The sequence below is a fragment of the Salminus brasiliensis genome, chromosome 2, assembly GCF_030463535.1.
Source record: "Salminus brasiliensis chromosome 2, fSalBra1.hap2, whole genome shotgun sequence".
NCBI lineage: Eukaryota > Metazoa > Chordata > Actinopteri > Characiformes > Bryconidae > Salminus > Salminus brasiliensis.
Window position 1 is genome coordinate 37,165,497 of NC_132879.1, and position 18,928 is coordinate 37,184,424.

General features: G+C 44.0%; 1 protein-coding gene across 1 annotated transcript in view; it reads right to left on the minus strand.

The window, feature by feature from the left end:
• The window catches only part of snd1 (staphylococcal nuclease and tudor domain containing 1), a 165,126-nt gene continuing 146,198 nt past the window's right edge, over window positions 1-18,928 (minus strand). The window contains exons 20-24 of the mRNA XM_072672570.1: window positions 17,482-17,551; window positions 14,907-15,020; window positions 12,797-13,000; window positions 3,283-3,327; window positions 1-986 (exon numbers count right to left, since the gene is read on the minus strand). Of these exons, the coding sequence (XP_072528671.1) occupies window positions 921-986; window positions 3,283-3,327; window positions 12,797-13,000; window positions 14,907-15,020; window positions 17,482-17,551 (499 nt within the window). The 3' untranslated portion in view covers window positions 1-920. The remainder of the gene's footprint in view (window positions 987-3,282; window positions 3,328-12,796; window positions 13,001-14,906; window positions 15,021-17,481; window positions 17,552-18,928) is intronic.

The window sequence follows — 18,928 nt, forward strand, 5'->3', positions numbered from 1 at the left end:
AAGACTTTGCTCATTTTTATTCAGCAGATTTAAATACAATGATAGGGTCTACCTTGGAAGGAAAATAATTCAAACACTGTTGTTTCTGCTATGGCAGGAGAGCGAGACGGAGAGGAGAAGACGAGGAAGAAATGACTGTTAAATGTAAACATCCCAGAGGAGTAGAACGAATGCTTGTCAAGGCGTTGGCAGCTTTTCTTTGCGCCACAAAGAGAAATAAAGAAAAGAAAGAAAGAAACAAAAAAAAAAAAAACAAAAAAAAAACACTCCTTACACAAAAGTCCAGAAAGGTCAAACACTCATACATTTAAAAAATACACTCGTTAGTTTCACTTTGAGTGCACTTATCTAGCATCAAAATAATATCCATATACATTTAAATATAGAACTTTGTCATGATTAAGGAAGCGTTTTCTCAGGAAGCTGTCGAGTTCATGATTCCTCTGTGCAGACCCCACCCTTCTGAAAGTACTGCCCTCTGAAGAAGAGCTCATGCTGGAGCAGAACTACAAAGAGTTTGGCTGTTGTGTGACAGTACTGGGGGAGAGGGGCGGATGTTAAACAGTATGTTTGGCTAAAAACGAACATGGAAATGATGACTGGCTAAAACATCACGGTACGTTGGTCCTAGTTTAAGTATTTACAAGTGAATTCACCTGTAGCCCTGCTCTCTTTAAAAAAAAAAAAAAAAAAAAAAAAAAAAAAAAAAAAAAGGGGGGAGGAAAAAACCTCGGGCAGAAGAGGGGAAATGCACAGAGTGTCAAAGAAGACCGAGAGAGATGAATGTTTGCAATATTACCAAAAAAAAAAAATATATAAAGAGAGCATGTTAACGCTTGGGTGTGATGTTTATATTCTTTTTCCTCTTTCTCTCTGCGGATGCATCTCATCTTCCACAAGGTCTTTGGAATGGCAGGAACTCAGCGACTGTATCCAAACTCATCTGCGTCATCGGCACGGAAGTCTCCATAGCGCCAAATGTTGAGCTGCAATAGGGGGTTGAGAGAGAATGGAGGGGTAGGTGGATGGGAAGAAGCAAGAAATTATAGTGGTACACTGGAACAAAAAACAGGCAAAAAGCTCACAGCTGATTATACCCAGCAAAATCAACCAAACAATCAATCACGTCCAAAACATTCCAAGAGCGCGAATCAAATATGAGGCTGACAGGCGAAGCCATCAGCTACCCGTGAGGGGGAAGCACCCGAATGCCTTCCACTGCATTCAAAAAGTACATGCTGGTCACTACCACTACCATCACCACTTCTTCCTAAAAGCAGCAAGAACAGACATTTAAACAGCCTCTCGCGCCAGCCAATTTAGATCCAGTCATGTGTGGACACATCCTCATTCAATTCTATTCCATCGGTTTCTCACGCAGGCTTCACTTCATAAAGCACGGAAGTGCTTTTTTTTCTGTTTAACGTTCCATTTCTGAGCAGTGAAATGACCTTACATTTAGAGTGAATTCTGAAAATGGAAGAGAAAGGAGTCGTACAGGCTCCACACTCTCTCAGAATACTCCCCCTCTTTATTCGGTCTGTGTGTGTGTGTGTGTGTGTGTCTGTTCAGCTGTTAAGACAGAGAGAATCGCAGCTAATTAGCAGCTATGATAATTAGCGCCGTTGTTAGGAGAGACATCATCATCAGCTCCTCGCATGGCTCCGTTTGCCACTCCCGCAACAGAGCTTGCCACTCGTGTCTTGTTAAACACCCATTGGCCTCTGATGGGGAGAAGTGTGCAAGTGAGAAGATTGCGCTCCTCATGATGGCGTCGGAAAAAATAAATAAAAAAAATAAATCTGCAACGTGGGTCGAACAGGCCCGTCACAGCAGAACGGTTGGCTGGAGCCTGACTGTTGCTTCCAAAAAGAATGAGTGCACAGTCTTACGGGACAGTGCAGTGATGGCAATAAGACACAATGGCTCCGGAAACAGAGTTGGGAAGGGAGGGGACAGTGTAAAATCTAACTTGCCTTTGTGATACTCGAAAAAACTAAAAAAAAACCTACTAATCAGACTTATCGGAGATCTGCTTGTGTGCTATGCAGCAGAACTAAGTAGCACATGCAGGGAGAAATGAAGGAATCGGAAAAAAAAGATTTCATTTACTGTTGGGTGTTTAGGCAGAGAGCACCTGCAACTAACAGTTCAGATGGATAAATTAACACAGAAACAAAGGACCACATGACTGATTAAACGGACGTATAGACAACAGTCAGGTTAGGTAGCTTTCTAGGTTTTAGCTGCTTAGGTTTCGCTTGGGACGTGTCTCTGACAGGAACGAAGGCTGAAGGCATAGATCAGTTAAAGCTGCGTGGAACAAAACTCCTCAGCCCTCTGACTGGTAAGGGTACCACTGACTCATACAGTACCCAAGAGTAACACCTGTTAATTTACATCAGAAGGAGGGAACTATAGCAACATGTATGGCTTATTTATTGGTTAATGGAATACTACTGATGCAGCATACTTTGTACATGTGTATTGAGCGCCTGAGAAAGAGAGCGATTAACCTAATCAGACAAGGAACACAGGTTTGGCGTCCCTGGGGCTTTAAAACCCATTTATTTGGGCAGCTTGTGTCTGTTTATGCTTGTAAAAACATCATAACAAAAGCAGTTAAAAAATAAAATAAAAAAAGAAGCCTCCTTGTTTCATTTATTTCTACTGGAGAGCCTAGATCTTTATATGGATCTGTTACCATTTACAAGCAGCAGCCGACCTGATTGAACGTAATAAGGTATTGATTAACCAAAAACCGGTCTTAAGGAAGTATGAGGCCTATTTGGGGTTCTGTGAACACAGGGTCAGTCATTTGTATCATTTACATTTATTCTAATGAGGGCTTTTCTGAGCTGACACTATTGTACTGTACTGTGTATCTCAGGGGAAGAGTACAGATATAAGTAAACAGACTGAAAACACTAAAAAGCAAATCAAATATCTTGACATGGATGGAAAATGGATGCAAGTGGAGAGAAAGAAAGAAAAGCAAGGCAGGGAAAGGCATGGAAGAAAGAAGTTTAACATGGAAAGGTAGAGAGCAGAAGGAGAGAAGAGAAGGAAAATAACTAAAGAGAAACAAAAGATGGTAGGACGAGTTTGGAGAGATGTGGAAGTGGATAGAAAAGGTGGACGTGCAGAGAGACTGTGGATGAAGAAAGAGTGGGTGATGCAGGGCGGTGCAGGGATGATGCTTGCCAGTTTGGTAAGGGAGAGCAGGGCAATAGAGGACAAACGAAACATGAAAAAAGATGAAGAGCTGGAGAAGAGACTTACCCTGGCACTCTTTGCAGACTCCTGGGCATTTAGATACTCGGTCACCTGAAAAACAAGCACAAGAACAGTGGTTAGACTAAGAGCTGGGATTAGTGTCACACGGCAGAGCTGACTGAGGATTAGTGGCTTTATAAATGGGTGAACAACAACAAAAGATGACAAGCATCACCACCCACCCACGAAGCAAATGCAGTCAATGCAAACAAACAATCAGCTTTAGGGCAGGTGGACTTCCCTAATTCAGGTCTATAGTACAGCACAGTGTATTCCTGTGTCCTACAGGCCCCCTCCAAAACCTCCTTTCGAAGCCTAATTAGTGAATGAGGTCTTCTGCTGAAATTGAACCAGGGTCTTTAGTCAAGCAGACGCATGAGGAAGCAGATGGGTTCTATTTGAGGGTGGCTTTGGTTTGAGAAGGGAATGCTTGGAAGCATGCGTGCAGCTCTTGTACCACCAAAATCACTGGCTATATCGCTCTCCGTTCCCCCCTCTCTCTCTCTTTCTCCGTCCCTCCACCCAACCAGCAACAGCACGAGCAGGCCTGCACAAACAGCCACCATATTGACCGTTTCTGCCAGAGTGGCCATTCAGAATCATCGACTGACCCACAGATGAGTCACGCAGGGAGAAGTGAGAGAGAAGGTGTGTGTAAGAGAGAAGAGAGAGAGAGAAAGGGGGAAAAGGGGAGGGGGAAAAAATAAATAAAATAGAGGCATGGATAATGTGTTCAGCTCAAGGTGCAAAGCTCTTAGAGGCTGCCATTGTGATAGATGGTCGTAGAATGTAACTGAGGGGTGGGATGCAGCATATTCCACTGGTCCCATATTTCCCAACTTATTAGGAACAGTTGAGATCACAGCCAAGAAATTAACACAAATCTGCAAAGATGCCAGATGTTGAAAACTGCAGAGTGTGACGTTCTTTCTATAGCCTGCTTGAGCCCGAGCCTGTGTGCGCGCGCGTGTGAGTGTGGAGGGTGTGGGGGTGTATTTAGGTCTTAATTGCTTAGCTGGCGAGCTGATTCTGCAGTGCTGCTGAACACACGGAGGGAGAGAGAGAGAGAGACAGAGACAGAAGCATATCTGGAGGGTACAGCTGCAGACTGAGTGGAAAGTGCAGGCAGCGCACAGGCCATCCATCAAGCCTGAGGCCTGCGCAAACCACACGCATGTGACGCAGTCTTGCACCTTTTCGTCTACCAACCCCATATGCCATCAGCTAGAACCGCTCACGCCTTCACACACTCTGCGCTAAAGCTAAAGAAGCAGCAGAACAATACACCATACATATTATTCCTCTATGGTCTTAAGATGATAAGCAGATGTTGAGGACTCTGACCAGGTCCTGAGAGCGACTCAGAGAATACGCCAGTGCTGGTGTTGCTATTTTTTTGCTTCTCGCGCAAAAACGTCTTTGTCAATTCTATGTCTATTCATTATGACATTTTGACACCATGCAAAGAACTGTGCAAAAAATCAGGCTTTTGTTTGGCTCCAACAATGTCAAGTTTGGTTGTGAAAGTAAGATGAAAACTGAAAAGCTAACCTAAAGCTGAAAGAAAAGGGGGGGGGGGGGCGAGACAAGGTCACATTGTCATTTGGTAAGCCGTACAATCTGGTACACAATACAGAGATTTCCATCAATAGCTCAACTCCCTTCTAGCTGGATAGCAAACTTCTCTCTCCGAACATTCACATGATTTCTCCAATCCGTGCCCTGTCATGGGAAATGAGAGCTTTCAGGGCTCTTTGACTGCATAGCACAACCATTTCTTGACTGCTGATGGGCTGAAATGGTGACAAGCTAATCAGCTTTTGCACGCATTCTTTATTTATATTTTATATATATATATATATATATATATATATATATATATATATATATATATATATATATATATATATATATACACATACACACACACACATACACACACACACACACACACACAATATACAAATTCATCTTAATTCAATTCATCTTTAAAAACTCCATTGAAGGTTTTAAAGATTCAGATATACAGAATTTAAATCACAGTTTTACTAAAACAATGTCCTATTCGGATTGCATAAGTATACTGGGGACAGCTGTAAAACAAAGATTTTAAAAAATCAATTAATTGTTTTATTGTATTTTTATTATTATTTTTTAAACTCCTCAGTGCACAATCTCACATCTAGAAAGCAATAAAATTACCACAGGACAAGTAAGTTTTGAGTACCTGGATGCGTGCATCACATGATCACATTCACAAAAGTTGTGTCTCATTGTTTAAAGAGACACTGGCTCTTACTACAGTTTGGAGTGAAACAAAGTTACGACAAAAATGTTTTCTTTTTCGTTTCGTGATTTGGGAACTTTTCTCCTCAACGTTTTCTTTTTGTGTGAATTAGGAAGTGTTCGATATCTGCTGAAAGATCTCATCTCTGATGGATATGCACACTTGGGAGACTTAGTATGGCATGCAGCAGCAGCCAAAACCCCTTTTTTCACCTCCAACACGGGGGAAAAAAAAAAGAAAAAAGAAAAAAGAAGACAAAACACAGATATGAATCCGGATGGGATTAAAATTATTAGACCGCCGCCGAGTTCAGTGGAAAAACCACAGGTAATTCTGCCTCTGATTTTCTCAGAGAAGGGGATCTGGATGGAAATAAAAATCACTGTGGAGCTCCTGTGAAAAAAGTACCCCAGGAGCCCATGTAAATTTAATCCTGTCCGAACAGAGCTTTAGTCTGGGCTTTTCATAAATCAATTTTAAATTCCGAGGAGTGTGAGCTTTGGGTTTCATTTAGTTATAGAGTGGCGTGGCTGGCGTTACAGTTTCTTCAAGAAATGTCATTTTCAAATTTACCTGAGCCAAATCAATCAGTGTAGGACAGAATAAAAGATCTGACTGGTATTTAACCATTTAACAAATATTAAAAGCATCTAAATGAATCTTGAACTCAATTTGAATTTGTACCTGAAAATGCAGACACAGCTGCAGGTTCATTTCTAACAATGCAATTAGACTGGTTTAATTAGACGAAGTACAGCAAATCACTATTCAGCATGGGAGAGGATCTGAATAGTAGTTTATAAGAATATGTTGCTACTGAAGCTTTGAGTCTGTGACTACATGAATCAAATCTCTTATCGTGAAAAAAAACATTTAATATCGTGATTATAGTATTGTGACCATATCGCCCAGCCCTACATCATCGTATTAATATATAGTTTGGTGCATCGTTACACCCCTAGTGTAAAGCCAAAGCTGAACTAAGAAGACCAGAAGAAATGTGATTGCATCACCCCTAAAACAGACTAAACCTACTAAAAAAATGACAATGTTTGGGGTGGTTTGATTTTCAAAGTACATTTGAAAGTTAGGTGTACTCAATCCCCACACTGAAAAGAACCGAAATGGCCCGAGCCTCTTTCTCTCTCGCTCTTTCTTTCAACCACCAGGTCGTCCTGCCTGAGGAGTGTCAGAACCAAATAGGTTTTGGTCAGTGGCGCGTGTCATTCGGGATGTGTCTCATGCTTTAACCGTGACTGCAGTGGCACACAGGGAGGTGAGTGTTGTGTGGAGAATGTACTTATGCAAGAAGAGCCAAAAAAAATGTCCATTACAAGCCAGACAGTAACACACTTCTTGGTTAATGAGGAACAGGGCTGTCAGGCGGAAGTGTCTTGCCTGCCCACAAACACCACCGCACTGAGGGCTGGGTAGCGAAGTGGGGGTTGATGAAACATGACAGAGGGTGATGAGGGGTGGCCAAGTCAGTGCGCTAAAGTGTGAGTGAGAGATAAAAACTACTACAAAAAAGTAAATAAACGAGAGGGGAGTGGAGGGGGGGGGTTGTAAAGAGCTGTCAACTAGCCAACATGCACTTCAGTCTGCCTGAATGGGTGGTTTATTGAGTGCATATGTGTAGTGTGTGTTAACAGTAACTACGCAGCAGCAAGAACAGTCCCTTGCGTCACAACTTTCCCCTATTAGAGAGGGGACTGCGTTTAAAACAGGCGCTCTGGACAGTAAGAAAGGACGGAAACAGGGAGAAAACTAACCACTGGTCTCTACTGGTCCATTATTACGAGCCCACAAATTCGGATAAATTAATAAATAAATAAATAAATAAAAAGCCTCCCATGAGACCACCTGTCGTCTGCCCGTCAGCACAATCACGGAGTAATAAAAATACTATTCCTCCCATGGGCCTCCTCATCTGGCCCCTACAGCTCAATTACACTGGGGGAAGAGGAGGATGGGGCGGGTAAGTGTATCGATAGTGCACAGGCTCCTCTGGGAAACAGCCTAGAAACACTGAACCTTCTCTCATGTAATCACTGCAAAAACATGAGAAAAGTATCCCCCCCCCCCCCTTCCATTTTCTTTTCCCACAATATTTTTTTTCTGTTGTTTAAAACCCAGCAGATACATTTAGGTGTGCCAGATGAACACTGCTCTTCTACAGAGACGCCAAACCCTCGTGTTTGTCCACTTTTTTTTTTATATCCCCAGCAAAATGAATTCAATCTTTAGCTTCTCCGTGATGCCTACATACAAGGACAACGTTATCCTCCTAGCTTAATACCCAAACAAGACAGAGCAGCATTGCAATAAATGGCTGTATAGCAGGGCTCTGGTCCCAGAGGGCTCAACATAGTTGAGGATTTGTCTGACCGAACTTTTGGGCTGTTCAATCTCTGCTCCTTCTGTTGACCATTAACATGTTAAAATTCCACAGCAACCAACAGTCAAAGCGCAGTACCCCCCGACAAGAGTATGAGAGACTAGATCAGAGCAAAAAAGAAAAAAATAATTATTCTTTTTTTTTTTTTTTTATAAAATCAAAGACACTGTACTTAGTTTGTCACTAATTTTCCAAGCAATTCCCACAGTTTTCCAGGCCTTTGAAAGCAAGCTTTTAGAGCACACTCCAGGCTTTCCTCACCGGCACACTATTTTTGCTGGATTAGGGTAAATGCACTGGAAATCACAGGCATCCCTGGGTTTTTTTTTTTAAGCTTATTAACCAGCAGTAGGGATCTGTTCTATGATTGTAATTGGTTGTAATTAGTGAGTAGGCAATGATCTGTGTGCAAAACTAATGAACTTCAAATGGCACCAGTGTCACTTAGGCGAGCTGATGGCGCGAGGCAGCGGAGAAATCTCCATCACACACAAAAAGGTTTTAAAGGGCATTAAGAGATGACTGTGATTCGACTGTACTGTTATTTGTTTCACTGCGTTTTGCGGACTGCAAAACCAGGACTACATTAATGAATGAAAATGAAAGCGATGATAAAAAATCAGCTCACACAAGCCTCGGACCATGAGTGCTTTCATGCAGAAACGCTTAAACTCTGAAGGGCTGCGAAGTTGTGTAGTTTATGTTTACGCAATACTATGCTAATTTAGCTATTACAGATTAGTATTAGCATTGTAATTAGCACCTAGGTGCATGCTAGCTTTAACATTCACCTGTCTGGTTATAGGCCAGTAGGTTTGTGGGAAAGGGTGCACAGTTATGGGAGGGCTGTCCTCTGTATTCATCTGTATCCATTGTAATCTCATTAAGTTTTAATGGATATACGAGTATAATGGGACTGGATATATGGATTTGAGGGTTAAAGCCTGACAGCTAATAAGAATCTTACTTGCATCCATTCAGAAAGTCTGCTTCCTGTACGCCACAAACTCTAAATTATGCTTTGCAGTCTGCCATGATCACTAGCTGTAGTTGCCAGTTGTTTAAAGAAAAAGCTTAAGAATGCACGTTGTTCTGTACTTTATTCAGTGCAAACTTTATTTCACAAAGTCAGAAATGCCTGTGTGCCTGCCGATACTACCCCTATCATTCTGGAAGCAAACATCCGCAAAAAGAAAATGCCAGCTTGATCTCAGGCTAATACACACCCATCAACCTTAAAACCAGCTTATAGGTCTCAGCCTCTTATCAGAGCACCTGCATTAACAGAAGGGGGGGGGGGAATGTTTGCAAACTGTAGTATCTATCACCCACTCTCTATCTAACCTCCTCTCTCACTATATCTCCCTCTTCATACTAAACTACCATGAAAACGTCTTGTTTGCTTTCAGATGTGTCGACTGTGGTCTGTGTGCTTTAGAAGGGCTCAGATTTGCTGATAGATGGGAGAGCAGGTGTCAAGCACTGCTGATATCCTCTGAGAAAAGCGGAGGACAAGTACTAGGAGAAAACTCTGGCTCTTCACCTCACATTTCCCCCGGCTCCTCACGTAGGGCATAATATATATATATATATATATATATATATATATATATATATATATATATATATATATATATATATATATATATATATATATAGAGAGAGAGAGAGAGAGAGAGAGAGAGAGAGAGTTGGAGGGTAGGTTGCTACACTGTGAAAGCAGTGTAAATAATTACTGTATATTAACGGCATTCTAAATCACATCTCATTTAGCAAGCAATGGAAAGGTTTGATCCAGTGCATTTACTTTAATTCTGCAGATTATAATTCATCATGCTGCTTTCAGAGACATGCAAATGGATGCAAATCTCTGAACAGCAGCCGAGTGTATTCGAAATGCCGCGCAGGCGGTGGTGAGTGAACAGATATGAGCGTGTGAGAGCGAGAAAAATGGGAGAATTGAATTTCGATTAAGGAACTTTTACCAACGTCTATCAGAGATCCAGGCCAGTTAAAAGGTTCTCAGAGGTGGCAGTGGCAGATCTCCACACGCCTAACATGACCCTGGCTCGTGGAGCACTGCGCAATGAACAACGTGGGCTCAAGATGTTCGAAGCCTCTGAACTGTAGACTGAAGAACCTAGTGCATCTTGAGGACTGTGCTACAACAGTACAGAGCAAGACCTGCTGTTGTAGTTATACACGTTTGTAAAGACTCACCTTGGCATTTTCACCGGTACATGATTTTTGCAGCACTTCATGGTATATGACCCTACAGGACTTTCCTCCAATAAACCTGACAGAACCAGGCCCAATTGAAAACACAAGATTCAAACCTTTGGATTGCATGCAGAACAATAAAGCCTGCATTCTGTCCACCATTCAAACGGCACAAGCATGGCTCTGTCTCCAAAATGATTAAACTCTGGCAAGCCAGCTTGGATGACAGCCTAGTCTAATACCTGCTCCATATGAACTAAACAGTGATCCAGACAGCGTGGATGCGGACACCATGAAGTTTCCAAGCTAATTACTGTACAATTACAATTTAATGTGAGGATTTAATTAGTATGAATCATGTCTGGTCATGTACCAACAAAGCTTAGCAGGGTTTTCAGACGATGTGGCTTCTCCCTGCTCCAAGCATCTATCCAGCATTGATCTGAGCAGTAGGCAGCAGCTGGAAAGATCCACCATGATTAGCCTCATCTCATCCAGCGGTCAGTGTGGCCGTGGTCCATCTGCTTAGCCACATACACATACAGACACACACACACACACACACACACACACACACACTAGCATGCATCCTACAAAGCACAGCCTCCCAAAAATACCTGCAGAGGATAAGCGCTTTATAATCATCTGATGACTGAAGTACTTGGCTAGGCTTCAAAAGCCGCACATCAGCTCGCTCTCTCAAAGACACACACACACAGCATCTGTAGAAGCTGAGAGAAAGCAGGCGAGGACGTAGCAGATGCGCGCATGCTGCAGATTACATGGCCGTGCGTGTGTGTATGTGAGTGAGGGAGAGCTCTCAAAGGGGCAGGAGTGGGGGGAAGTGATGTTTTTGCAGTAATTCACAGTGAGGCCCAGCCAGGAGGAAACTGGCTTGCCAGCGAAACGAGGCAGAGGAAGAAAGCGACCCGGAACGACAGTGCTCCTTTGGGAACGGCGGCGCAGCAGACCGGACGGGGTCCATCCCAATCAGGTTCCATATGGCGCCGGGCTGCAGGTCCACCCGCTGAGTTTACACAGCAGTTGATCAGGAGGGCTCTCTGGAGAGCCACAGCAGAAGGCCTGCCATTACTCCAGAGCATTAACCGATGCACATGGTAAAGAACAGGTCAAAAGACACAGAGCGAGGGTGGGACACCACTCACCGGTCATCACTAGCAAACTCAAATACGGCTAGTGATGCAGCCTAATAAAACTGCTGAGTTGACCAATTGATGCTGAATAAGCATTGGTTCACATCTCTCTGCATTTTATCAGGTTGCCGGTGTAAAAACAGTAGAACAAAGAGCTTTGGCAGTTAGACTTTTTTTCCCCCCTGGCCTTCACATAGCAGAAAACTCTCCCTGGTCCCTCAACACTAGATCCATACTTCCTGTGTAGACTGAGGAGAGAAACAACCTCAAACACCCCTGCCCTCCCACATCATCCTCACCATGTTCTACAGAGGTACTGTAAAGAGCATCTGAGTCACTGCATGCTTTTGCAATCTGCAAGACCCTACAGCAGATTGTGAGGACAGCTGAGATGATCACTGAGGTCTCTCTTGCCACCATCATGAGCGTTTACACCACGCACTCCATTCACAAAGCCACTAGCATTGTTGGCAACCCCACCCATCCCTCACAGATTCTTCTTCCTGCTTCCATCTGGCAGAAGGTATCTGACCAGAGACTGAACTGACCCGCCCCCCCATCCCCCCTCTCCCTCCTTACACACTCACATACCTCAGCCAACAAATCCCCACAATACCTTCCTTGATTACTTGTTCAAGCAGTATTTGCTGATATAGACTGCATTTAACAAAATACTATATTCCTCAACCTTCTTTACAGCTGTGTTCATGTACTCTATAAGCTAACCGTTGAACATAACAGTATAATACATTCTGTATTGAGAGCTGTCAGCACCGCACTGTTCAATTTATTTTGTTATTGTATGTTCGCACATCTGCACTTTAAGTAGTCTTGTGTAGTGTTGCTTTATGTTGCACCATGGTCCTTGCTTTACTGTGTATTTATATACAGTTAAAATGAGGAAGTCTATGGTAGATGCCTCCTTGAACAAAAAGTATGGCGAGAATTGACAGAACATTCAGATTGGATCTCTAACGTATGTTCGCAGCTCCACTTCACGGCCATTCTTGCTGGATCTAAATCCTACATAGTGTCACCTATAGTTCCGCAGCTTGAATAAGCTCCAACTCCAAAAAGACTGCTGAGGAGACCTCAGGTGTGCAGTGCTTTATAATGGCAGAAAATGGCCAGCGAGTGGGAACCTGCTGTGGGCTCAGTGAAGAGCTGATGGTGAAACAGCAAGGCGCATAGGCCCATTCAATTCGTTACAGCAGACCGCATGCAGACCTAACGCTGACCAGGATGATTAAGTTTGTCTATAGCTGAGCTCTATGGATCAATGGAAAATAGCTCTCCATTTTACCAGGCGTGAAAGGCCATTACAACAAACCTCAACAGTGAACTTAGAAATAAAGGATTGGGGTCACGTCAGATTTAGACAAAACCAAAAGTGTGTGTGCAAGGCTGCGGACTTCCCTGCTGCTTAGGCAGGAGTGCGTTAGAGCAACGTTTCTCACTCACCATTTTCTGCAGGTGTTTCTCCTTGCGGACGTCTACCATCACAAGCCCCTCCTTGACCAGGCCCAGACCCACGTCATCTTTGGAGTCTGAGAACTGCAGGGTGACGTGTGGGCAGGAAGCGCCGCCGTACTCTACGTTAAGCAGACACTGTGTGTTCTGAATGTCCCTCACCACGCAGTCCACGGCATCAGCCCGTGCATCCTCCTGCAGGGGAAGTAAATAAATGGTCACAGATTACACCCGCATGTCTTTAAAAGAACAAGGTAATGCACGCATGCACCCTGGACTCACCTGCAAACTACAAACTATACATATGACAGAAACATAATGGTCTTCCTGACCACCGTGCAAGCCAATCACTCAGTTGGCTGACTCAGACCAAGGCCTAGTCTACTGAATCCCCGTTTTGCTCCAATACATACAAAGCAGACACACAGGGTCATGTACCAATATAATCTGAGTGAACTTGGAACTGTGTGTGGTGCTGCACCAAGAGTTGGACAGCTAGTATTGACCATTGTGCTTTCACTTGGTCCTTTACACATGTGCACGCAGGCGCGCACACACACAGCATCAGAGCTGACCCAGTCTCCATGGCAACTGTGAAGCATGCTACCCTTGGGGGTGTTTGGAGGGGAGTTAGAGAGGGACACATCTGAAGAGGGGGAAAACTCAGGAGCCGTTTTGATTTCGCTTTCCCTCTGGTCAGCCTGTTTCAGTCGCTATGGGCAAGCCCAGGGCTCGCAGAAAGTGATAAAAAAAAAAATAAAAAAAAAAGGGGGGGGGGGGGCGCAAAGAGACAGAGAGGCAGACTGTGCGAGAGGGAGAGAAGAGAAGGGAGAAAGAAAGAAGTTCAGTGAGGAGAAGGGGGGGGGGGGGGGGGGTCCCCTCTTATTAGAGTGTATTAGACTGCAGGGTGTGAGACATACCCAACATAGATTTTTTTCCATCCCTGAGTGGCAGAGCAGAGAACAGTCTGTACAGTGTGTGTGATTATTTTATGCTAAGTGTGTATGAGGCTGGGTGATGTCAGAGGTGTGCGCAAGGCACGGGGCTGTCACACACACTGACAGCGGGCGTGGACAGCGAGCGAGTTAGTGTCAGTCGGGGAGACATGCTGTTTTTAGAGAAAATTGAGTGAGTACGATTGTGTGCGCGCACGCGCCTGTGTCTCTGAATGTGTGATGGACTGTGAGCTCAGCTGAGGGAGAACTGAGGTGACTGCAGTGGCACAGTCCTCACAACCCAACAGATGGAGCACATCACACACACACACACACACACACACACACACACACACACACACACACACACACACACACACACACACACTACAGAGGAAGGAATGCTTATAGGACAAACTTCTAGGACAATACATGCAAATGCCTCACAAACAAATCTGCTAAGGCTTTTTTGTCTGATCATATGAGCTTCCATGACTTTGCCCACACACGGCATCTGAACACACAATAGATGCAATTTGCGTGTTTCATTAATAACTTCTGTACACCCTTGGTGTTGCTGGTCAAAAATGACCAGTCATTAGAAATAAAAGGGTAAAAAATGTGTGCATAGCATGTGTGTGTGTGTGGCATGGCTGGAGGTGAACCCAGGCTGGACATAGGGGAAGTTCTTCAAGAGGGGACTATTCTTAGAAGATTCTCTCATTCTGCAGATGATATACTTAACATCTATGCAGCCACCTGACACACCTTAGCAACCACCTGGGACAGGCCGGGTCTTTTTAATCATTTTTGCTAAACTCTGAAGCAACATATTTTATGATAAACATTTGTTTAATATGAGCTTTTGTTGTAGTAAATACCAAGAAGTAGTTCAAAACTACTGTATATTTAAACAAGGCCCTGCTTATTTTTTGCTGTATGGACACAGTCCGTATTGCATTTTGTGTATCATTACACCCCTACTAGGTTCTCCAAGTGTGTGTGGGTTGCATCTATGAGTGTCAGTATTTTTATATCTTGCAAAACCAGCATTATTCTGAAGGCATAGTCTGTGCTCTCTCTCGCTCTGTGTGTGCTTCCTACCATAAAACTGAGTGAAATCACAGCTTGTGTACCCGCACACGTGCGTTTATGTGTATACTTACATCCTGTGGGACCTGGATGAAGGCAAAGGTGTACTCCGTGGCCTGAGCAGGCAGGGCGCGGGTGCTGAAGGCAGGCGGAAGAGTCGCTAGGCGCACGGAAGACAACACTTCTCTCTGCAGAACGACACACACATACAGGTATGCATTACAACGCGGTCTAGCTCATTTCACATGATGAAATCTATAGACACGGCCTGCGCAGAGCTGAGCACAGAGGCGGCGGGCAAGCCACTTGGAACTTGGATTCTTCCCGCTTTCATCCCATCTGCTGTGGCCCACTCTCAAAGCCTCTGTTTAAAATCGGGAGAGAGTGCAGCACTCTTAATAGGCTCTTTACTCCCACTGTGCTGGGTGCTCACTACGAAGATAGGGGGACGGCAGCGCTGACGAGAGAATGGGCTGCACAACCTCAGTGTGGAGCTGCCACCATGCTCAACAACAAAAGCCTACTCCAGCATCAAACACGAGAAAGAACTGAGAGGAGGAAAGAGAAAGAGAGAGAGATGAGAATGAACAAAGCACTTGCCAAGATGACTATCTTCTCCTGAACACTAAGCTTTGAGTGTTTCACTGAGAAGGCTGTGAGTTGGCGGACATATCAGGATCTCCAGCGGCAGTACTTTTAATGCAAATACTACAGCATTAAAGTCTACTAGGGTCACGTTAATGTCTTCTGGATTATGGCTGCTCTTAGATTGTACTGAAAGTAAAGCGATAGATTTATTTAAGCCATATACTTCAGAAGGCCCATTTAAGGCCAAACCCAGCCCAAGACAATATGCCGTCAATCAACGGCCATTACTCAGCTGCAGCTGACTAGTGATGGTGGCGGGTGACTGAATGAACTGCATTTAAAAAGATAATGGGCTTAGATGATGGTCCAAAGCTTTGGGTGTAAAGCAGATGGATAGCGCTTTGAGATGTCAAAGCGAGAACGATGGAGACTGAGCAGAGGAGATGGGTTCGAAAGATAGATGGTGACGGAAAGGGGCGATAGAAAACACGGTATAAAGCATTTGGTGGGGGGGGGGGAGAGACGAAGAGCAGAGAGAATGAGATCTAGATGTAGATAAATAAACAGACTTGGATATATAGAGACAGAGTGAGATACAGATCAGAGAGCCAGGCCGACTAATAGGCACACGTTTCAAAAATGCTTTTTGACCAGGCTTCACCATAAATTAGCCTTTTATCAGAACAGCTGAATGCAAGCAGCAGAGCTTTTTGTTGGTAGTCAATATACTCTGCAGCATACCACCAAGCAAGAAATGATGCTGGTAGTCGAGCTGGGCAATATGAAGATTCTCATGATAAATGACTTCACAGCGTCATAATGTGCCTCTCTAAGCATGTCATGAAGATCAGTACTTCTAGAACACTGAGCAACTGAACGTTTCATTACAGAGAGTATAATTAATCCTGCTTAACTGGATTAAGCACTGAGCAGTGTGTGAAATGATACGAAGAAAATCAGTTGGAATTTTTTTTTATTTTGTTGTTGTGCCACCACTGCTTCTTTTTGCAAATTCCAACCTATCAAAAGTCTCCTTCTAAACTATACCCATTGTTTTTCGGTCTACACTGAGGAGATTTGGGCTTGGGGTCGAAAGATTGGGCGGCCAATCACAACCTCAGTGGTTATTTACTGATATAAACATCTAAATTTGTATACATCTAAATTTCTGAACAGCTTACAACATGCCCAATCTGTAAGTGAGCAAAGTATAGGAACAGAGTATCATAGTCAATTAAAGTAAATAGCTTTTAACTTGGGTTGCATTTCCTTCCTTATAGGAGCTGCATTTAGACTCTTGCGTTCGTCTTCTGTGATGCTTTCCCAGGCCTTTATAGTAGCTTTGGTTGAGATTTAACCCCTCAGTCTCCTCTTTAGGAGGTGAAATTAATGCTCAGTTGGCCTTAGGTGGTCAGTCGAAACCTTCCACTCTTTCCCTCCCTGATAAAGTCTTTTGTTGTGTTGGCAATGTGGTTTCATGCAGAACTATGCAGAAGCATTAGCAGGTGTCCTCGTGTCGTGCTGCAGGATAAAGGCCCTCCTGATCAGATGGGATTCATTTCACTGTGAACTGGAGGCAGAAGGCTTCTGTAGACTTACTACCCTCATTCCCTACCTTAATAAAGATTGGTGAGCTCTTTTAACCTCAAATCCATTAGCGTACAGCAAGCACAAAAGGACTGACCTTGCTGTCCCAATATGTTTGGGGGAGACTGCATAAACACCCCATCATAAAAACCTAAGACTTACTGGGATATATTTATGCCATGTCATCCACTACCAGCCAGGAGCGAGATGGCATAAACATGTCATCACAGTATGATAAGAATTTCAGCATTAGCCACACACCCGTCACTTATCATGATGGCTGTGATGTCTGTGTAGTGGACTTTAAGCCTTTACACAGACACCGCTGCCATCATAAGTGCTGTGTGTGTGTGCGGCTAATGCTAATCTGCTTCACCATTTCATTCTCTAATTTGATTGGGATGAATTTACAGTTGTTTTAAATGAGATTTCACCACCTGCTGACACACAAACAGAGAGAGCTGGATTACTCACGTTGCCATAGTCGATGTAGAACACATGAACTTTTGCTGGGGATTCAACCTTTTCCACACGAGCTCTGTACCTAAGGAGAGGGGGAAAGAGAGAGGGGGATAAAATTGGATGAGTAAATTATTAGATTCTTATTTCCCTAGGCAATGTGCATCATGGAGGATCTGTCGGGGTGTGGATTGATGTATGTGCAAAGATGCAGGGTTATGTACACAGAAGTAACGACATGCACATATCCCATCTTCTTTGGTACATAAATAATACCAACAGTGATACTAAAAGCCAGAATATATGCAGCAGGCCATCATGATCATACCACCCACCTTTGGGAGGAATTACACAGCTAACCAACATCATGACCTCAGACAGAGGGAGTGCACTACTCAAGGCTAAATTTGTTACAGGATTGATTCTTTTGACACTGGATTCATTCCTCTCCTTTAGCAAATCTTTTACACTGCTATCCCACAAACCTATACATAGACACACACACACAAACAGCACACATACAGCTCCCTTGCCATGGGGCTCCAATCTGGCCCTCTGGGCAGCTTCCAGACAGCCTGTATCCGACATGGCCCAGTTTAAGTGTGGAATGCAAAGTATATGTCCATTCTTCCATCCTTCCGTCTCCTCAAAGAACTAAACAGAGTTTGCGTGAGAGGCAAAGTCTTGTGAATGGGGGCATTCTGGGTTCGGATCCTGGCCATGGGCACAGCGAGGAGAAAGAGTCTCCCGTATATTCACAAACCAGCCCCAATCAGAGGGCCCGGGTGAAAGGGTGCTCGTCTTTCTATAAAAGAGTTCAAAGCACTGCATGACAGGAGCAGAGACAATGCTAAAAAGCTGTCTGGTGTCTCATCAAACCCACTTCCTCCCTCGTCTGCCCTCAGATCCAGCGCACCCCTGCCTGCTTCCTTATTTCACAAAGCCCTAACTATGCAAAACAACATGCTTTATTTAAGACCCTCTTACGCTGCTCGGCCCAATTTAAGTCTTCCTTCACATTACAACCATTATTGCTTAGATCTTTCTAACTCACTGTTCACATTCATGTTTTAAGTGCCCCATATCTGCCATTACTGTGAACTCAGTTCACTGTACTGAAAGGAAGTTCAGGCTTCCTTTCATCAGGCATGATGAAGGTCCAATACACTAGCCATTTACTGTTTTTGCACCAATGTATGGTTCAGAGTTAGGAACAGTCCAGAGCACATCATCAGTTGTCCATCACTTGGTGGGCAGCCAACTCCAGCACCCAGGGAGCAGAGAGGGTGAAGGGCCTTGCTCAAGGGCCCAAGAGTGGCAGCTTGCCGAGCCCGGGTATCAAACCCACAACCCGGTCATCAATAGCCCAGAGCTCTATAGGTCTAACCGCTGAGCCACCACTGCCTTTTTTTTATTACACAGCATTTTTACATCAGCCCCCTCCCTCCCCCATCCAATCATC